The 20,300-nt window shown below is 42.7% G+C and overlaps 2 protein-coding genes across 2 annotated transcripts; both read right to left on the minus strand.

Annotated features, from left to right (window-relative positions):
- Positions 1 to 450: 450 nt before the first annotated feature.
- On the minus strand, positions 451 to 12,231 carry fbp2 (fructose-1,6-bisphosphatase 2; the record flags this gene model as incomplete). The annotated part of the gene is made up of 7 exons (XM_084456915.1): positions 451 to 636; positions 2,371 to 2,490; positions 5,459 to 5,596; positions 6,693 to 6,839; positions 7,235 to 7,327; positions 10,821 to 10,983; positions 12,059 to 12,231. The coding sequence occupies 7 exons, from the start codon at positions 12,229 to 12,231 to the stop codon at positions 451 to 453; spliced, it is 1,020 nt and encodes a 339-aa protein (XP_084313041.1).
- Positions 12,232 to 15,617: 3,386 nt separating this feature from the next.
- LOC311324592 (fructose-1,6-bisphosphatase 1-like) lies at positions 15,618 to 18,915 on the minus strand (the record flags this gene model as incomplete). Its single annotated transcript, XM_084457075.1, has 7 exons — positions 15,618 to 15,806; positions 17,180 to 17,299; positions 17,468 to 17,605; positions 17,849 to 17,989; positions 18,234 to 18,326; positions 18,482 to 18,644; positions 18,746 to 18,915. The coding sequence occupies 7 exons, from the start codon at positions 18,913 to 18,915 to the stop codon at positions 15,618 to 15,620; spliced, it is 1,014 nt and encodes a 337-aa protein (XP_084313201.1).
- Between the last annotated feature and the right edge of the window lie 1,385 nt (positions 18,916 to 20,300).

The raw sequence follows: 20,300 nt of genomic DNA on the forward strand, positions 1-20,300 counted from the left end.
ATGAGGTCATAGGTCATGGGTAACATACTGATCCACTGGTTATACCAAGAGGCCTGCAGTCAGTACATTACACTAATTTAGCAGACACTTTTATCCAATGGTCCTCACAATAGTTGCATTTAACGTAGGAAGTCAGTGTACTACTACTCACCAGAACTCACAAGTGTGTCTCTAAACAAGTCTGAGAGCATAATCTAGTGCTGAAGGAAAAGGGCAACATTAAAAGGGAAATGCCAACTACTACAACAAAACATATTTTTTACAGCAGAAAAAAATATTTTTGAATATTCTGTCTTTTATTATGCTTCTCAATAAAAAATATACTAATGGACTCTCCTTTTGTTTCTTGAAAATTGTCCTTAAAATGAAATGAATGAGAATTGAAATTGCACTGTGGTGCTATAGAGGAGCGAGGCAGTGTGGATGTGTCCTGCTGTGTGAAACTGAACACTACTGGTACTTCTGGACAATGGACAGGTACTCGTTGACGTCATCAGCTGAGCCCACCACGAAGGGCACGCGCTGGTGGATGGACTCTGGCCGGATGTCCAGGATGCTCTGGGTTCCTGTGGTGGCCAGGCCGCCCGCCTGCTCGATCAGGAAGGCGATGGGGTTGCACTCATACAGCAGCCTCAGCTGGGGGGGGGGGACAGACATTAAAAAAGAGCACAAAGGGCAACACACGTGTAATTCATCACACAAATAAAATAACGTTTTACTACTACTTCTTACTACAACTACTACAGTACTACTACAACTACTTAAAGAAATACTGCGTTTTTCCCCCCTCTATTGCAGAATGGTAATATGTCCAGCCAGACCTGTCTCCGGCGCTGGCACAGCGTAAACGAAGTGTGGAAATAGGTCTGGCTATGAGAGACTATCTATGTATCGACTATGGGAAAAAAATAACTGTGGATAGCACTCCTAGTGGTGGGCTCTGGTACCCCTCATAGGATGGACACACCAGCGGACGAACAACCCCCCCCCCCCCCCCTGATTTCATCAGGTGGGGGACAATGAACTACAAATATATCTACAAATCCAAATATATCTACAAATCCAAATATATCTACAAATCCTGAGGACTTTTGGAAATGGTTTCCTTTTTGAAAGTAAGGACAGCGTACTTTGACATCTGAAATCAGACATGTAACAATTTGTGAAAAGGGTTGTTTTTTCTGAGAAACAGCTAGAAAATCCTGTGTCTCAACCCTGGCTCTCAATAGTCTCACCATCTGAGTGTTCCCATTGTTTACTGCACTTTTCCACAGTCACATGAGGTGCCATGGCTCCAAGACTTAAAGGATTTAACAGACTGAACTCGCTCAAATCTCTGACGTGTGTTTTTCAGCAGCATCATCAGAGGTAAACAAGGGAGAAGTCCTGTTGATCTCAGGATAGACTTTGTACAAAGTTCCTGTGTGTCCGGCACATGGAGAACATGCCAACATTAAAGGGGCAGTGTGCTATTTAGCCCTATTTGTGGTCTGTCTAGCATGAACCTGAAACATAGACACCATCATTCCACTGATCAACCGTATTGAGCTAGCTGCAGTTTTTATGCAGGCTTCACCAGGCGATAATGGAAGTCAATGGGGCATAATGTAAATGTGTTGGAAAAACTATGATAAAGTGGTTTTCCGAGACGGGAAGCACAGGGTGTAATCTGACCAGTCTCAGTATGCTCTCCTGTAGCTAGCTCAATACTGGAACGATCAGTGAAATGATGGTCTCTATGTTTCAGGTTCATGGTAGACAGACCACAAATAGGGCTAAATGTCCAAAATAGCACAAAACCCCTTTAAGCTGCAACAACATCTACGCCACCAGCCACCTATAAGCCCTACCGAATGAAAACAAGTAGTCGGTAAACATGTCCACCCCGTGATCAATGTTCCCATGTGGGTGTCGTCCCCCTCAGATGGCCAGGGGATGATTGGGAGCAACCATGCTCTTCTTGAGAGATGCCCCCCCCCCACTGTAGAGTATGCAGAGTGAACAAGAAATGGGAAATGGGAAATGTTGCTTCTTATCTAATATCTACATGATCTCTGCCTGTTGGAACCATTGACCAGAAGGGAACGTATCTCCAGGCCATGGTCAAGCCTTGACCAGACATGATGACGTCAGTCCCTTAGCCCAACTATCACAATGTCTCTAGATGGAACCACAGAATTAGTCTAATCTAGACGGAACCACAGATTCAGACTTAGTCTACTCTAGACGGAACCACAGATTCAGACTTAGGCCACTCAAGATCAATAAAGTAGTTTACCGTAGATATTTGCAACTTCCATGTACAATGCTCTTTCTTTTTTGATTATATGTCAAAACAACCATTTGTCCCCCCAGGTGGGCCTACTGTACCTTTCCTTTGGGACTCTTCTCGTTGGCGGGGTACATGAAGATGCCCCCGTAGGCGATGGTGCGGTGGATGTCAGACACCATGGAGCCCACGTACCGGGCGCCGTACGGCGAGCTGCCGTCCTACAGGGCCAGAAGAGAACCAGGTTCCATGAGATTATAGTCACTCACGGGGTAGAACCAGGTTCCATGAGTTTATAGTCACTCACGGGTAGAACGGGTGGACAGCATTACTGAGGAGAACCTGCTGTTTAGAGCTGGGTACCAACAATAGAACACATTTAGAATAAATTTGATTGTAACAGGATCATTTGTGTGAATAAACCCCTCGTCTTCCAGGGGGGCTCAAGAATATCCAATGCTTTACTTTTCAGAGCAGCTAAGATGTCATCTTCCATCTGAATTATTCACTTGAGAAGCAAGTGCTGTTAAACTGGTTACGTGTCCCAGAATCCCCACTACCCTACTGAACATCTCCTAACGTCTGAGAGCCATTAACACGTCATTTTGACTGTGAGGAGATCAGAAGGCATGGATGACAACCACAAAACATCCTATTACTCAGAGCGTTAGGTAACCTCTAGGTGCTCTCTGACCACATGACTGTCAAACCATCACTTCCCCTTTGCAGCCAGTGTGATAGTAAGTCACATTCTTCTGCTGGGTGTCAATGACATATTTCCCTCTATGCCTACTACCATACAATGGGACTACTACCATACAATGGGAATTTATTTTACACACATTCATTTACATAGAATACTTGTGTCTGAAGTCCCTAGCCAGGAATGTCAAGTGAAAATGTTAGTTTGCCATGGAAATGAGTTTCTGTTTTGAAGACTGTTTCTGTGTTTTGATTGGTCACTCAGCTGCCTTCTGGGTAGGGTTACTGTCATGGCTGCTGTGGTAGAAACACAAGGTAATATTGGCTTTCATGAAGAATTAGCCTCTTTTACTCAAATGCTCTTTGATGTACAGGAGAATTAGTGTGCTCATTAACGAAACACCTAAAAAACATCATTTTGAGACGACTGTTCCTGGAGTGTGCTGTGCAGTCTGATGAGCCATGACCCACCAAGAAACATGATCAACAACAATAAGAGCAAAGTCCTCTTCCGCTGCTGTGGGAGCAGAACGCAGGGGGCTGAACTGAGCACTTTAGGACCCTGCAGCTGTCTGGGCAGGTTCGCCCCTAAGAACCAGTAAACAAAATAAATGACTTGGTTCTTGTTGTTTGCTTTTTGTTATGCTCTTAACAGTTTAGTTTAGATTAGGTATCGTGTAAAATGCATAAATATGTTTGTTTTTTAACTGTTTCACACATTCCATTGATTGATTGATTGATTGTTTGTTCATTCATTTTTTATCTTATTTTTTATCATTGTGCCCTTTTAGGCAACATTTAAACTGTATTGTACTATTTGACAACATTTTAACTGTATTGTATTGAAATAGTGTGCCAGACTAATACAGTGATGCAGTCTGGGTAATAGCAGCCGTGAGAGTCATGTGCTCGCTGAGTCATGCCCTAGATAGTGAGGGGTGGGGTGGGTGTTATTCCTGAGTCATGGCCTACCTAGAGAGGGGGGTGGGGTCGGTGTAATTCCTGAAACCCACATAACCTGCTCAGCTATTTACACCGGCTGGAAAACAAGCTAGGAAATTACACTGAAAAAACAAATCTTTAAAAGGAGAAACTCAAACTCAACAGATTAGTCTAGACATCCAATCTTAATACTGTTCCCCGTTGTTGGCAGATAGCCAGTACACTGGTGTTTGCAGAGTGTTGACTATCTGAGTGCAGGTCCCAATGTACCACTATCTTGAGCCTGCTTTATCTGAGGGAAAACACAGCCTGTTTGTTTGACAGTGAGTAACATAGCAGGCATAAACGAATAACATACAGTAGCAGGCATATGTGAATAACATAGCAGGCATATGTGAGTAACATAGCAGGCATAAGTGAATAACATAGCAGGCATAAATGAATAACATACAGTAGCAGCCATATGTGAATAACATAGCAGGCATAAGTGAATAACATACAGGTAGCAGGCATATGTGAGTAACATAGAAGTCATAAGTTAATAACATAGCAGGCATATGTGAATAACATAGCAGTCATAAGTTAATAACATACAGTAGCAGGCATATGTGAATAACATAGCAGGCATAAGTGAATAACATAGCAGGCATATGTGAGTAACATAGAAGTCATAAGTTAATAACATAGCAGGCATATGTGAATAACATAGCAGTCATAAGTTAATAACATACAGTAGCAGGCATATGTGAATAACATAGCAGGCATAAGTTAATAACATAGCAGGCATATGTGAGTAACATAGCAGGCATAAGTTAATAACATAGCAGGCATATGTGAATAACATAGCAGCATGGTTTGATGTGTGTTTGGTTTTGCTCTTCATAATGAGCTGAGGTGTGATTCGGAGGGGCTGGTTGTGTCAGGGATGTTCTGAGTGAGGGTCAGGGGTTGGTTTCCTGAGGAAGGGGCCCTGGTGAGAGGGCCGAGTCAGCAGTGTCCCCATCGGCAGGTCAGCTGACCCGGCTCATGTCCAGACAGGAGGATGCAGGAAGCGTCCGGCGGTCATGATATGACTGGTCATGAGATTGGCGTGGGGTAGATGAGCTGTGACCGCACAGCGTCTCACGTGAGGCTGTCTTTCAGGTGGCAGGGCTGGTTGAAACAACGCTACCACAGCAAAGTGAAGTGCTTTGTCAGGACATGAATGTAAATGAGAAACTGACTGAAAGGTTCCATTAATATTTGCTGAATCTGAGGGGTAAAGTTTAGTGTCATGAACAGGTTGTGTCTGGAGTTTCAATATTATAAATCTGGCATAAAATCTGAAGTTACCGATCTGGGATTGTGTGTGTGCGTGTGTGCGTGTGTGTGAGTGAGTGAGTGAGTGTGTGTGTGTGTGTGTGTGTGTGTGTGTGTGTGTGTGTGTGCGTGCGTGAGTGAGTCAGTGAGTGAGTGTGTGTGTGTGTGTGTGTGTGTGTGTGTGTGTGTGTGTGTGTGTGTGTGTGCGTGTGTTCTCATGTGTCGGGCTGGTCAGGGTTCACACACCTCTGGGTATTTCTTGTGTTTCAGGTACTCGTGGATGGACGGGTGGAAGTACTTGGCGTAGCCCTCGTTCAGACTGTAGACCTTCCCTCTCTTCTTGATCTTCACGTTCCTCTCAGTCAAGATGAACTCACCGATGGCCTGGAAATCAGCTCAGTTAGGCCTGAAATCAGCTCAATTAGGCCTGAAATCAGCTCAGTTAGGCCTGAAATCAGCTCAGTTAGGCCTGAAATCAGCTCAGTTAGGCCTGAAATCAGCTCAGTTAGGCTTGAAATCAGGTCAGTTAGGCCTGAAATCAGGTCAGTTAGGCCTGAAATCAGCTCAGTTAGGCCTGAAATCAGCTCAGTTAGGCTTGAAATCAGCTCAATTAGGCCTGAAATCAGGTCAGTTAGGCCTGAAATCAGGTCAGTTAGGCCTGAAATCAGCTCAGTTAGGCCTGAAATCAGCTCAGTTAGGGGGCCTGAAATCAGATCAGTTAGGCCTGAAATCAGCTCAGTTAGAGGGCCTGAAATCAGCTCAGTTAGAGGGCCTGAAATCAGCTCAGTTAGAGGGCCTGAAATCAGGTCAGTTAGAGGGCCACACTGTCTAATTAAGTGTATTTCTGTTCTGTTCTGGCAAAACAAAACAATCCTGTGCTTTACATGTCATAGATACAATAGAACTCTTAACAGAAACCCTCACATTAAATTGTCATTAAGGCAGTATACAGTAGTTTCTTTGATACAGAATAATTGACAAATTAAAGACAATTGTCATGAAGGCATGAAATCGCTACCATGATGCATTTTCACGGGTGTTCTACAGTATAGTAGATATCTACATCAATATACAATTGGACAAAGTGTCATTATATTACATGACATGACATTATTACTCTACAGGCATTTAGCAGATGCTTTTATCCAGGGCGACTCACAATAAGTGCATTCAAGTCAAGTGTACCACTACTCACCAGAACTCATACTGTGAGTGCATCTCTTTCTAAACAAGCATCGTAGAGCTTAACCTAATAGATTTTAGCTGGAGTATCTGAGTGGGTTGTGAATTACTGTAGATGAAGCCTTGACAAAATGTGCTCTTTGTCAGTGTTCTAGTGTGTATGTAGCATCTCTAGCAATAACAGAACCTGCTCAGACAAAATGGATCCACACAACCTTGCTGCTCATGATTAGAGGCCGTGCTTGCTGCAGGTATGGGACATTGGTGTGAAGGGTTCGGGTTCTTTCAGCCCACTCACAGGGTCCAGCATGAAGAAGTTGAGCCCAGCGCCGGTGCTGAGGGCGACCAGGGTGGCGCTGCCGTACAGGGCGTAGCCGGCACACACCATCTGTCTGCCAGCCTGTAGGACGTCCTGCTCTGTGGGCTCAGCCTCGGCCTCAGAGCTCTGGCATGGGGACAGCACAAACACTAACTACGCATTCTCTAACTTGGGAAGTTAAGCGCTTAGCATTTCTTCTGAAAGATGTTTTACAGCAAAACTTCTAAAATGAGATGTATATAACTCAAGTCATGATGCATGGCCACACTGTGTTCAGTGGCCTAGAGCAAGTACATGGCTGGTTATTGTTTAATAAATTACACAACTGCGCCCTCTTGTGTCACTGAATTGCACAGCAGTTAGTAGAGCCCAGTCTACAGTAGACCCTAACTAGGTTCTGTTGCCTCTGTGTATGAAAGTGCATTGTGTATGAAATGCGTTATACAAATACAGTTTGATTTGATTCTGTTGAGATCTGTGCTTATGTAGACTAGTGGATAGGCTAATACATCCAGGCTCACCCTTTTGTAAATGGCAAAGATGGTTCCTATGGAGGCCAGGCAGTCGATGTTGGAGGAGCCGTCCAGGGGGTCGAAACAGATCACATACTTGCCCTGGGGAAGCAAGAGGGATGGAGTTAGATCCTCCCAGATGTGACTGTGGCTCCAGATAGCCTACATTACTCAAGGGTGGACATCTAGTGGCCATGTTTGAGAATACGGCAAGCTTTGATCGCCTGGTTGGAATTGCCACTTTAGACACCCATCTAATTCACCTCATGCAGTCTCCTCAGGTGTAGCTACTGGGTAGGAAGCACAGGCTGGGATTTCAACCCTAGATCATTGATTCAATCCTAATAGAAGATGGTTAGGTTTAATCAGGGTTTAATTCACATCCCCTCTAGAGGCCACCGGAAGAATTGCATTATCAGTCGGGCAGTGCGTTGGCTGCCTATAGGGGCCTAAAGACTGAAAGGACTTGGGGGGAAAAATCACCTCAGAAAAGATTTGATCGGTTGATCGGTTCCAGAATGAGAACTTTATGCGTTCGTGAAGAATGTGAGTTAAGTTTATTTGTCAATTAGATGGTTTGTTATTTGTCTTTCTTGCAAATGAGGGCTGTTAAATAGCATATTTACCTCAGGACAATTATTTCCTATTTTTTCTCTGATCTCCTTGACGTAGTGAATGAAGCTAGCATGCTCGAGCTAGCTGATGCTAATGCTACTACTATACTATACTATAATACTAATGCTAATACTACTACTATACTATACTATACTATAATACTAATGCTAGCTAGCTAGTCTAGGGTTAGGGTTAGCTCATGCTAGCTAGTCCAGGTCAGTCAGCACTAGCTGTGTTCGTTTGTGCATTTAAAGCGGCTCAGTGTATTTTTTTTAACCTTAAAATAACAGCTTTAAAAGGATTGTGATGGTACACTGCCTTGTAAGAGGCAGAATATTGCCTCTCTCGTTCCCACCCCTCACCCCCATGGAGGTATAATATAAACGCTCACCCCTGGAACGGACATTATTTTCTCATCGTGGTGGAGGTGAATACCAAAGAGACATCACAGAAAGAGACCAGACCAGAAGAGAAAGAGACCAAGAGAAACCAAACTAGAGGACTTTCACAGTGAAAGACTGCAAGACTGAGGCAGAGCTGCCTCTTTGCTGTTGAACTTGTACTGTAAGTACTGTAAGTACTGTAAGTACTGTACTAGTGCTGCTGTAGCTAGCCGGCTTGCTGTGTCTTATGTTGAAATAGCTTGAAGTTTGTCTGTGCTAGCTGTGAATGTATGAGGATGCATGTAAACTAGCTAGCTTGGGGCATCATGTTCCTGAGTCTGACCAACCCGGCCTCTTCTGTAGTCTAATGTAGCTAGCCTACTGTTAGCTGGCCTACTGTTAGCTGGCCTACTGTTAGCTAGCCTACTGTTAGCTAGCCTACTGTTAGCTAGCCTACTGTTAGCTGGCCTACTGTTAGCTGGCCTACTGTTAGCTAGCCTACTGTTAGCTAGCCTACTGTTAGCTGGCCTAATGTAGCTAGCCTACTGTAGCTAGCCTACTGTTAGCCGGCTAGCTATTAGTTATGTTAGAATTGCTTGATGTTGGGCTGTGCTAGCTGTGAACGTATGAGGATGCTATCTGGGTGGCTCAATGGGTTGCCGCGCGAATCCGCCGCAGAAAGTTCTCTTTAATTATTTTTTGCGAATGTGAGCTTCTTGTCTTTGAAATCGAGAGTTTAACATGTTTTTGAAAGATTTTTCAAGATGCCCATCCACATCCATTGTATGACCAAAACAGTGGTAGAGCAATTATCAGACTTTCTCAAAAGTGCTAGTTTTGTGAACGTTTTGATCTGAACCATTGTATATGATCATAAGTAACCTTAAAACAGGGCTAAACATGCATTTTCCCTTTACTACTCCTTTAAGAACCATACTTCCCACAATCCCCCACTCACTCACTGTAATGATGGGAAAACAAATGCTAACAAACGCACGTGGTGCAGACTGGATTGGAAGATTTTAACTACTTTCTGGAAGGATGGCTTCAACGCAGGTAAATACCGGTCTTCTTTCTTTTATGTGCATGTAGATTTCATTTCGCTGGGCAAAGTGTTTATTGTCTTCCTGATATTGTGACACGCAAAACGTGTCACTTACGTTTCCACCACAAGATTTCCCGCCAGTACTAGCCAGGACACCGAAATACTAAAATAATAAATTGACAGGGTCTCATGCAGTCTCATGTCACGATTTTTGGGGTCTTGCTAAGGCCAATTCATAAACTAATAGCAAGTAAATTGTAAAGTGAATATTGAACTATAAAAAAGTTATCTCATTGAGCTTAAAGATGGCTCTATTCAGTGATGATGACAGAGTAGCATTCACGTGAACTTAATATTGCTGTCAGCTTGATTTTTTATTTAACTAGTTCCATATTTAATTGCCATTGACAGATACTTTAGATTACATTAATATTATTATTAGTTCCACATTTATAGTTGATTTACTATCATTGTATGATTGTGATACTGGTAACTACTGCACCTTCCTTTTTGTGGTATGTTTCAGACAACAGCATACGTACATCCCTGTACTCTTGAGCACTAATACAACTATACTGTGTTTGCTCCTTACAATAGTCCCCCCGTGGATGTAGCGGTCCCAGCGCCCTACTTGCAAAACATAAGAACAATTAACATCCCTTCCAGAATGACTGTAGCCCTATACCACCTTCATAAAAAAAACAAAAACGAATGAGAACATGCTCACATGTCATTTGGAACAGCAGTCAGCTCAGGCATAGCCTTATTTGGCTGCGCTACTAGAACTTACTTATACTTTATTTAGCCTCTGGGTTGCTATCCTTGAGTCCTAGACCACCTAAACAGGCTTAACACTTACAGTACATGTATCCTACAAATAACAAAAACATGTAGGGCCCAAACATCTAACCCATTTGTTCTGAATGCAGTGAAATACTGGGGTCAGCCTGGCTCTGTCCTGGGGGGTCATCCTGGCTCTGTCCTGGGGTCAGTCTGGCTCTGTCCTGGGGGTCAGTCTGGACTCAGTGACAGTGGTGGGGGAGATATGAATGCTGGGTAAACTGCTGGCCATCATGGATCATGTCTCCCACCCTCTACATGACACTGGTCAGGCAGAGGAGCATCTTCAGTAGCAGACTGATCCTGCCACACCAGAGCACCTCAGGAGGTCCAGCTGCTATCAGACTGTTCAGTGCTTCTCCTGACTGGCTGAACTCTGTGGACCTGAGTCAGCTCGGAGGGTGCTGAGGCTCCCTGGACAAGACATGTACTTTTACTTTTACAATTTAGGTATAAGGAACCTACCTGCTGTTATACATGTGTTTATTTGCACTCTTGTACAGATTTCTGTGTGTTGTACCTATTGTAAATGTGTATTCTAGTCAGTTACTTTGTTGTCTTTGATGCTGTAACAGTTTCCCCCTCGGGATCAATGAAGTCCTACCACTACAACTACTGGGGATCAATGAAGTCCTACCACTACCACTACTATAGTGACAGTTTGATTTGGGAACACGGCTCCCTCTTGTGGCCGAGATAGAGAAACCCCTACCCTCTTGTCCTTGGGAGTGATGATGATCTCCTTGTTCTCCTCAGACACCATCACACAGGTGCCGTAGGAGGCGTGCAGCATGTTGATGACCAGGTCGTTGGACAGGACGTCCAGCTTCTTCACGTCGTCCCCCGTCACGTTCACACTCCCCGCCATGCCCTGTCTGGGGAAAAAAAGTTCACCTGAAGAAGGTCGTTGGACCCAAACATCGTTATATTAAAGTCTATTTGCATGTAGCCAAAAGTCCGGAAGCATTTCTTTTCATTATAAGTGGCCTGCGGCTTTCTCCTACGCACCTGTTCTACACCTTTTTCCTTGAAATAGCATTTCAACGCATGTCACACATGCATAAATAGCCTGGAGGACGATACAAGATTAGTGGTAAAGTGAACTCCAGCTGCCATGATACATGCACTTGCTACTGAAGGCTGTAATGTATGTATGTATGTATGTATGTATGTACAGTATCTCAAAGTGTACTGTGTAAGAAGTCTCTAAATGCCATGGGTCATAAATGCCATGGGTCATAAAATAGTATGTGAGCCAATCTGTCATCTGTTTTCTTCAAGCCATGTCTACACATCATATTCAATGTTAGCTACTCTCAGATACAGTCACAAGTAACTGCTTTCAAATATACCTGCTGTCCACCATCACAGCTAAATGTCTGACTGGAAAATGTCTGACAGAGAGTCCATGTGTCACAGACTCATGTTTCTGCTAGCAGAACATTCAGCAGAGAAACAAGCCCAACAGTGTCGGGGAACTCAGACTCCCAGAATCCTACCTGGCAGCTTTTCTTTTGGAGAAACATTTCCAGAATCATACACTCACATTGTTCAGAGATGATTGTCTTTGTAATCCATTCTTTCCCCCAGTCCTGGGAGTGCTGACTGAGCTGACGTACTGTAACAGGTCTGGTGGGTCAGGGTTATGGGAGCTATGTTGGGAGACTGTAGTTTTACCTATCAGCTATTGTCAGGAAGGGGAGAAAGGAAGGTGCATGGGCTTTCATAACTTTAAAACTGGGCCAACATGTGGAAGTGGACATCTAAGGTGTTGCCCCACTGAATGTTGAGCAATTCACTGTTTCAAATCTCTAAAAAGGCATCCTTCTGTATGCAGATCACAAAGAGAACAATGATGAGCACTCGGTTTCCCCTATAGACAATCATGTTATGCATTTCTAGAGCATTCAAACAGGGCCAAGGAGTTAAAAATGACTGGTGAGCACTTACAGGTGAGCCAGCCCTGCCTTGCGCACGGCAGAGGAGATGGCTTTGATGGCTGTCAACATTGAGTTGATGAGCTGTGTCAACTCTCCTGTGGAACCTTTGGCCTTGCGGCCCGTCTCCATGACGAAGCGGGTGAGGGTCCATACGTCCGTATCGAACGCTGATTGATCCGACATCCTGGGGTCCTGGTCGTTTGCTCCCCGAGGGGTGGTGAAGCGCAGCGGTGTTGGTGGACGTCTGTCCGGGAAGGGGAGAGACGGAGTGTGTGTGAGGAAGGGGAGAGACCGAGTGTGTGAGGAAGGCCGAGAGCTATATTTGTGAAGTGTGCAGAGGCGGGTATCGGGTAACAGCATTGTGGACTCTGGCCCAGCAGTGGCACACGCTCTTCTCTGTTCAAGTGCTTTATGCAAGAGGAGAGGAATTCAGTCTTGAGGTTTAAGGAATTCCGTCAATCAAGTGTGTCCCAATTCATTGATTAGCTATATCACATTTAAAACCATTGATCTTCATTATTTGATCATTCATGTAGAGGTAACAAGATTGTTTGGAAGGAGGAACTATTTCAGTGCCTATGAGGATGTTGCCAAGCTACTACAAGGGTGCATGCTTGGAAGAAACAGGAAGAGAAGTCAACTCAGTGTTGTGGCACCCTAACCCCTAACCAAAAACGGGACCTCTAGGACATACCGTTGGAATTTTAGGGCAAAAGGTCATTAAAGGTCACCTCTCTAACTGTGGTTTCCAAAACTGTATCTAATTCAGTATTAACTAGACTAACATAGAAAAAAACTAGTGCCATTGCAGCGCCACATAGTGGAGCAGTTCCATGATCTTATGTTTGTCGCAATGGGAAAAAAGTAAGTCTATCATGTTCTTACTTGAAGTTATACATTTATAAAGTTTGAACACTAGAGGCGCACAGCCCTAACAACCAATTTATTAGATGCGGTTTTGGATCCGCATCTAAACTTCCAGATCTGCCTCTAAACATCCAGATCCGCATCTAAACTTCCAGATCTGGATCTAAACTTCCAGATCCGCATCTAAACTTCCAGATCCGCATCTAAACTTCCAGATCTACATCTAAATTTCCAGATTCGCATCTGAACTTCCAGATCTACATCTAAACTTCCAGATTCGCATCTAAACTTCCAGATCCGCATCTAAACTTCCAGATCCGCATCTAAACTTCCAGATCTGCCTCTAAACTTCCAGATCCGCATCTAAACTTCCAGATCTGCCTCTAAACTTCCAGATCCGCATCTAAACTTCCAGATCCGCATCTAAACTCCAGATTCGCATCTAAACTTCCAGATCTGCCTCTAAACTTCCAGATTCGCATCTAAACTTCCAGATCCGCATCTAAACTTCCAGATCCGCATCTAAACTTCCAGATCCGCATCTGAACTTCCAGATCCGCATCTAAACTTCCAGATCCACATCTAAACTTCCAGATTCGCATCTAAACTTCCAGATCTGGATCTAAACTTCCAGATCCGCATCTAAACTTCCAGATCCACATCTAAACTTCCAGATCCACATCTAATCTTCCAGATCTGGATCTAAACTTCCAGATCTACATCTAAACTTCCAGATCTACATCTAAACTTCCAGATCTGCCTCTAAACTTCCAGATCCGCATCTAAACTTCCAGATCTGCCTCTAAACTTCCAGATCTGCCTCTAAACTTCCAGATCTACATCTAAACTTCCAGATTCGCATCTAAACTTCCGGATCTGCATCTAAACTTCCGGATCTGCATCTAAACTTCCAGATTCGCATCTAAACTTCCAGATCTACATCTAAACTTCCAGATCTGCCTCTAAACTTCCAGATTCGCATCTAAACTTCCAGATTCGCATCTAAACTTCCGGATCTGCATCTAACTTCCAGATCTGGATCTAAACTTCCAGATCCGTACCTAAACATCCAATGATATGCAGTTCCAGATCTGTATCTAAAATTTCCAGAAATGTATCTAATCCTGTACTACCTAGAATGACCAGAATTAGATTTGGTTCCAGATCTGTATCTAAACCCATTCTTTGGGAATCCGGATCTGCATCTAAATCTTCCAGAACTGTATTTAAACCCATCTGTTTGGAACTGAGAAAAAAACAGGATTCCATTTCCAAAACTGTATTAGATGCATTTCCAGATCTAAAGCGTTTCCTAAATCCACATACAAATCTAGTGATCCAGCTTCAGTAGTCTAGTCAGCAGTCATCTAAAACAATGTAGTACCCCCCAGTGGAAGGGAAACCACTGCAGGGTTGTCCACATTGGGGTTCTCTCTCTGCCTGCACATCTAAAACCATTCAAAAATAGGGAGCTCCCAACTAGTATTATTATTATTTACCCTCACCCAAACCTCTAACCCTAACCCCTTCCCACAAACAGTTTGCCATTCACTGATCACTATTAGATTGATACTGATATTGCACAAGGTATATTACCACAATTTCATGAAGCATTATGGATGTACTGTACTATAACTGTTTATCTGTCTTCCTTCAAAACATTGCTGTATTGAGTCCTTATTCATCTAGTTTGAGGGCATATTCACACATGGGTGGATAGCTTCAACATAACACAATATGTAATTTCATTCATGTAATGCATAATATATAAACATGTACTCTTACATATATAAACAAGACCCTACAGCAAAAAAGTATGACTGAAGGACATTAACTTTTAGTGTCAGACCCTCTGCTGCTGCAACAGTGTTTCATATGTCAACGAGGCTCCGTGCACTTCTGGTGACCTTTAGCTAAAAGGTCAACCTCTCTGGATATAGTACCAATGACCGACGCTATATACTGCACTGTTTGCTCTGTAGAAATCTGAATAACTGATACACAAATATTGACAGTTAAGATGACTTTTCATATAATGCTGTATAGCCACAGTTCAGTACTAATGCAATACCACATAGTGTAGGAATGATGTTTATTTGTGTTTTGCAACAAATATAATTCTGAAATAAACAAGAGAAATGTGAAGTTGGGCACAATTGGATTTATTCACAGACTATTCAGAAGTAACGTTTGGTCCTTCTATAACGCTAGGAAATTGTTACAGTAATATTCAAGGTATGGTTTGGAAGAATTACCAAGACAGAAACATGTTTCAGTCTCATCTCTTCTCTCTTATCCTCGGTCAGGGTAAGTGGTCATCTTTTCTTGCTGGTCAGAAAAACTTTGGTGTCTTGTTTGAGTGGAATAGTTGATCTCATCCTAGAGAGGCTCATGAATGTTGGTCTATTTGTAATGGTAGGAGGGTGTATTTGCTCTCGCTAGGGTGTTGGAAGATGTCCTCAGCATGGGAGATGGTGTGTGTTCGGGGTCTCTTCTCTGTGTGGGGATGGTAATCTTTGGGGTCAAGTAGGGTAGTCAGTAGCGTTAGGGTTAACATGGCTGATAGTCTGGGCAAAAATCTTTGCTTTCTTGCTTCCCACACTATCATTTCTCTTCAAGTGTGTCTTGGGTCTTCAATCTCCAGATGGTGGTGTGTGTGAACTCACTTAGCACTGAGTGTAATTGTGTGGATGTGTGTTTTCTCACTTGTGATATTTCTTATAGATGGCGATATACTCCTTCACGTCATCAGGGGAACCCAGGATTATAGGAGCCGTCTGGTGAATGCTCCTTGGCTGGATATCCAGGATGTTCTCAGAGCCTGTGGTGGCCATGCCTCCTGCCTGCTCCATGATGAAGGCCATGGGGTTGCACTCATACAGCAGTCTCAGCTGGGGGAAAGAGATACACACAGTCTCAGCTGGGGGAAAGAGATACACAGACTCATACAGCAGTCAGCTGGGGGAAGGAGATGCACAGTTTTAGAGTACAAGCTGAAACTAAAATCTGTTGATTTCATAAATTCAGAATAAAGGTTAAAAGGGCACAGTCACGCTTTTTTCAGTTGATGTTATTGAGATTAAATGCTTAAATTATACGTGTAGGCTATTTTAAAGACTTTCCCTACACGGAAGATGGAATCGCGGAAAATCTCCAAAACCTGTTAAGTTTTTCTGCGACTGCATCTTTAAAGTTAAACCCTGGTTGTCATACAAACATCTTGTATTTCAGACTTTGACTTTGTTTATCTTCTATTTGAGTCCAACTTAAAACAGGTTGAATACTCTCTCAAAATTAAGAAGGTGAGGTAAAGCTGAGTTTAATCAAACTGAATTCCAATATCAAAGCAATAGAGTTAAATATGTTGGTGTCATAATATTGCGATCAAGTCAACGAGACTGCCCAACTCTTTGGGGTGTGATGTTAGGCAACAGCTTTGGCTGAATTGTCTGGTATTTACTCTTTATCGATGGAGATAAACACAGACAGGCTTTAAGCACACCCTGTGCCAGTCAACAGTGCAAGAACCTTGCATAAAGAACATTCTTGAGACAGTACTTAGACAGTTTCCATTGTCTTACAACCCACAGGCATTTCCATTGTGTCAGGTAATGTGTCCACTGCAGTTTTACAATGACTTCAGGCCCTGTCAAATATTTTCCATGAGCACTTCAGTCTGGCTGATAACTGTTAGCTAACTGTCTATGAAGCCACAGACATCTGAAGAATTTAACTGTTTTTAGCACATGCATGCTTTCTGTTCTTTTCTCTTTTTCTTGTTTTTTTGTAATATTTATTTAAATTTGGTTTCATAGCGGTGTTTATTGTATCTCTATATTTTACTCTGTTTTTTTCCCTTTATTTTTATTTTTTTGTGAGTGACCCAGGTTATTCTATGTAATCTTCCCCTATTTTAATAACGGATAAATTAATTAATTAAATAATTTAAAACAGGATGTTAAGGGTGTGAAGACACATTGACAATCTTGTGATAATAACATTATTATGATTTATTATTATTATTATTATTAGGATTATTATTATGATTACTAGTAGTAGCTAACATTCTGACTCTGAGTGACTAGCGAATAGAAGAAATGAGCTTCAGCACACCATTATAAAGCCTTGAGCATTTCATTGTACTTGTATATTATACATATGACAAATAAACATTGTGTCCTCCAGGACTACTGGTGTAACCTACGTGTCCTCCAGGACTACTGGTGTAACCTACTTGTCCTTCAGGACTACTGGTGTAACCTACGTGTCCTTGGGGGTTCTTCGTGGTAGTTGGGTACAGGAAGATGCCTCCATACACCAGAGTCCGGTGTACGTCAGCTACCATAGATCCCACATATCGTGCACCATAGGGTTCACTGCCATCCTAAAACACAAAAACATTGCATTATTTAACCAGTTATTCTAATGGCATTTCAACATGTTGGCAATATAAACTCAATTAATATACAGTATAGCAATTGAGTTTACAGTTCCATATTCACCATATTCATTGAAATCCATGTACTGTTGATCTATACACTCATAGCATTACCTCTGGGAATTTCTTCTTGTGTATGTACTCTGTCACAGACCGGTCAAAGTACTTGGTGTAGCCCTCATTCACACTGAAGATCTTCCCTTGCTTCTTGATCTTCACATCTTTATCAATCAGAACAAACTCTCCAATCGCCTGACAGAGTTGACAGCATAAGTACAAACAAACAAGTTAAAAAATGTCTTGTGCAAGGAATACTATGCCCTCCCCTCCTCTCCCCCTCATCAACAAACAAACAAACAAACAAACAAAACACCCACCGCAAAAGAACAGTAACAACATTGAGATCTCAGACTGGTTGTCAACAACATATCCTCAGCATACATGAAACCAGAATCTCTTAACTGAAGGAAGTTGATGTTCAGAAGGTGGACTCACAGTGTCCAGCATGAAACTGTTGACTCCGTTGCCGGTGGAGAACACCATCATGGTGGCGCTGCCGTAGAGGGCGTAGCCTGCTGCCACCAGGTTCTTACCAGGCTGGAGAGCGTCTTTCTCAGAAGGCTCACCGCCTGTGCTCTGAAGGCAAGACGCACACATCAGTCAGACTGTTCTAGTCAGTGTCTTGATACTAATACAAGTTCTTGGTCAGCCTACGTATGGAGCTGCAACCCTAACACTACTGAAGCCAGTACATGACAACAGTTCTGGATTGCTGTCTGAATTGAATCACCTATATGGGTGTATGTTCCCCATATTGGTTATGTACAGTAGGGTTAATTCCTAGTGAAATTATTTGACAAGAACTTATTTACTGTAATACCTTTTTATAGATGGCAAAAATGGTCCCGATGGACACAAGACAGTCAATGTTTGATGACCCATCCAGAGGATCAAAGTACACAATGTATTTCCCCTTGAGAAGATCAGAAACGACATGAATTTATGAATAAAAACACATTTTTGTCACCCAAATCGAGCAACATTCTCTCCACAAACTTCAGCAAAAAAGGAAAAAATGGCCAGTAATTTTAGTTGAACAGTAATAAACACACACACACACACACCTACCCTTCTACCAGGTTCAACAATGATGGCGTTCTCATTCTCCTCAGACACCAGCACACAGGAGGTGAGGGAGGACTTGATCATGTTGATGACCAGGTGATTGGACAGGATGTCCAGCTTCTTCTGGCTGTCGCCGGTTGTATTGGTGCTGCCGACCAAGCCATTACTGACAAGACGGAGAGAGAAAGTGTCAGCATATATTCATGGGCAAAGTGACTGCTTACTTATTGTTGAAGCAATGCATTTGACACCGAACAGGCTACTTACAGATGGGCGATGCCAGCCTTGCGAACGGCCGCGGAGATGACTTTGATAGCTGTGCACAGAGAGTTCAGAAGTGTTGTTAGCTCTCCAGAGCCTTGTGCTTTTTTTTCTTCCTCCAAAAGAAATCGTGTTAAAGTCACCGCGTTGGTATCGAATCCTCCTCTTTCCGACATGGTTGCAGCTAGACCAGAAGCCTCCAAAGTGTTTGCTGAGACGAAGAAAGGGAAATTTCTCAAAATGAAATGCCTGCAACACAAACTTAAAAACTGACAAATATAGGCATGTGAATAACCTAGCCAATCAGAAGTAAAATGTAGAGAGGTGTGGCCGAACACACCAGCCTGCTTTGTACAACGCTGCGTAAAACCTTTATGAACTGGTGTTGGCCTACTGTTGTCAGTGGAGATTATCAATATGAACTGGTGTTGGCCTACTGTTGTCAGTGGGGGTAATGGGGTAAAAAAAAAGTTTTTTTCTTCTCATTTTTCATTATGCGGCAGCACAAGTTTTGGATGATGTCTCTTTAAATGTTGTGGCCGGGAACTTGTGAGGCTTGAATGATGGTAGTTGGGTGGTAGTATCTATATTGGGTGTCAGTTGTGTTGAGAAGCTCTACTGCCTTCTTTAAGAGATATGAAAGGTCAATGAATAAATATGAGACCTTTGATGGCTGTTTTATTTCCTTTGTAGTGGAATTAGCACATTCAAATAGATTTTACCACCTTTGGTATCATTACATTACATTACAGTGATTTAGACAGTATTATCAGCACATGATTTGTGATTGTTCTTAAGATGTTCAAGGTGCGACCTTCATCAAGCATGAGCAATTTGGAGTAAATCGGATAACGTATGTAGGAGTTAAGAGTACTTCCTGTTTCAGCAGTAGGTGGCGCTGTAAGGGTGACTCAATACCGACGCATAGATGTGTTCAGAAGGTGACCTTCATGAAGCGTCAGCAATTTGGTGCAAATTGGATAATGTATGGAGGAGTTATGAGGACTTCCTGTTTTATGGCGAAATGTCAAAATTTGGCGGGGCGCCACGGCAAGGGTGTTTGGTGAGAACTCAATTTTTTTTATAACTTTTGATCACAAAGGTCTTAAGATGAAGCTGACCGAATATGAAGTTGATTGGATGAAATCTGTAGGAGGAGTTCGTTAAAGTAAGAGGCATGGAAATGGTAAAAACAAGGAAAAGATGTCTGACTTCCTGTTGGGTATAGCTCCAAGAGACATTTTAGTGTCTCTCGATGAACTACATATGCCCACCGAATTTCGTTCGCCTACATCAAACTGAAAGGTGGGGCTCGCCATTTAAAATTTGAGAAAATGTATCATGCCAAAACTTGATGAGATATATACACAATATTTCCCATCGAGTTTTGTCACGATACATCACATTATTTGCGGAGAAAAGCAAGTACAAATATCAGGTGTAAATGAAAAAGGGTGTATCCACAATGATAAATGAGGCCCCTGGACTTTAATGGACGCTATATTGCACTGTTTACTCTAGAAATCTGAATAACTGCTACACAAATATTGACAGTTTAGAG

This window comes from Borostomias antarcticus (genome assembly GCF_949987555.1).
Source record: "Borostomias antarcticus genome assembly, chromosome: 23".
In the NCBI taxonomy this organism is placed as follows: Eukaryota; Metazoa; Chordata; class Actinopteri; order Stomiiformes; family Stomiidae; genus Borostomias; species Borostomias antarcticus.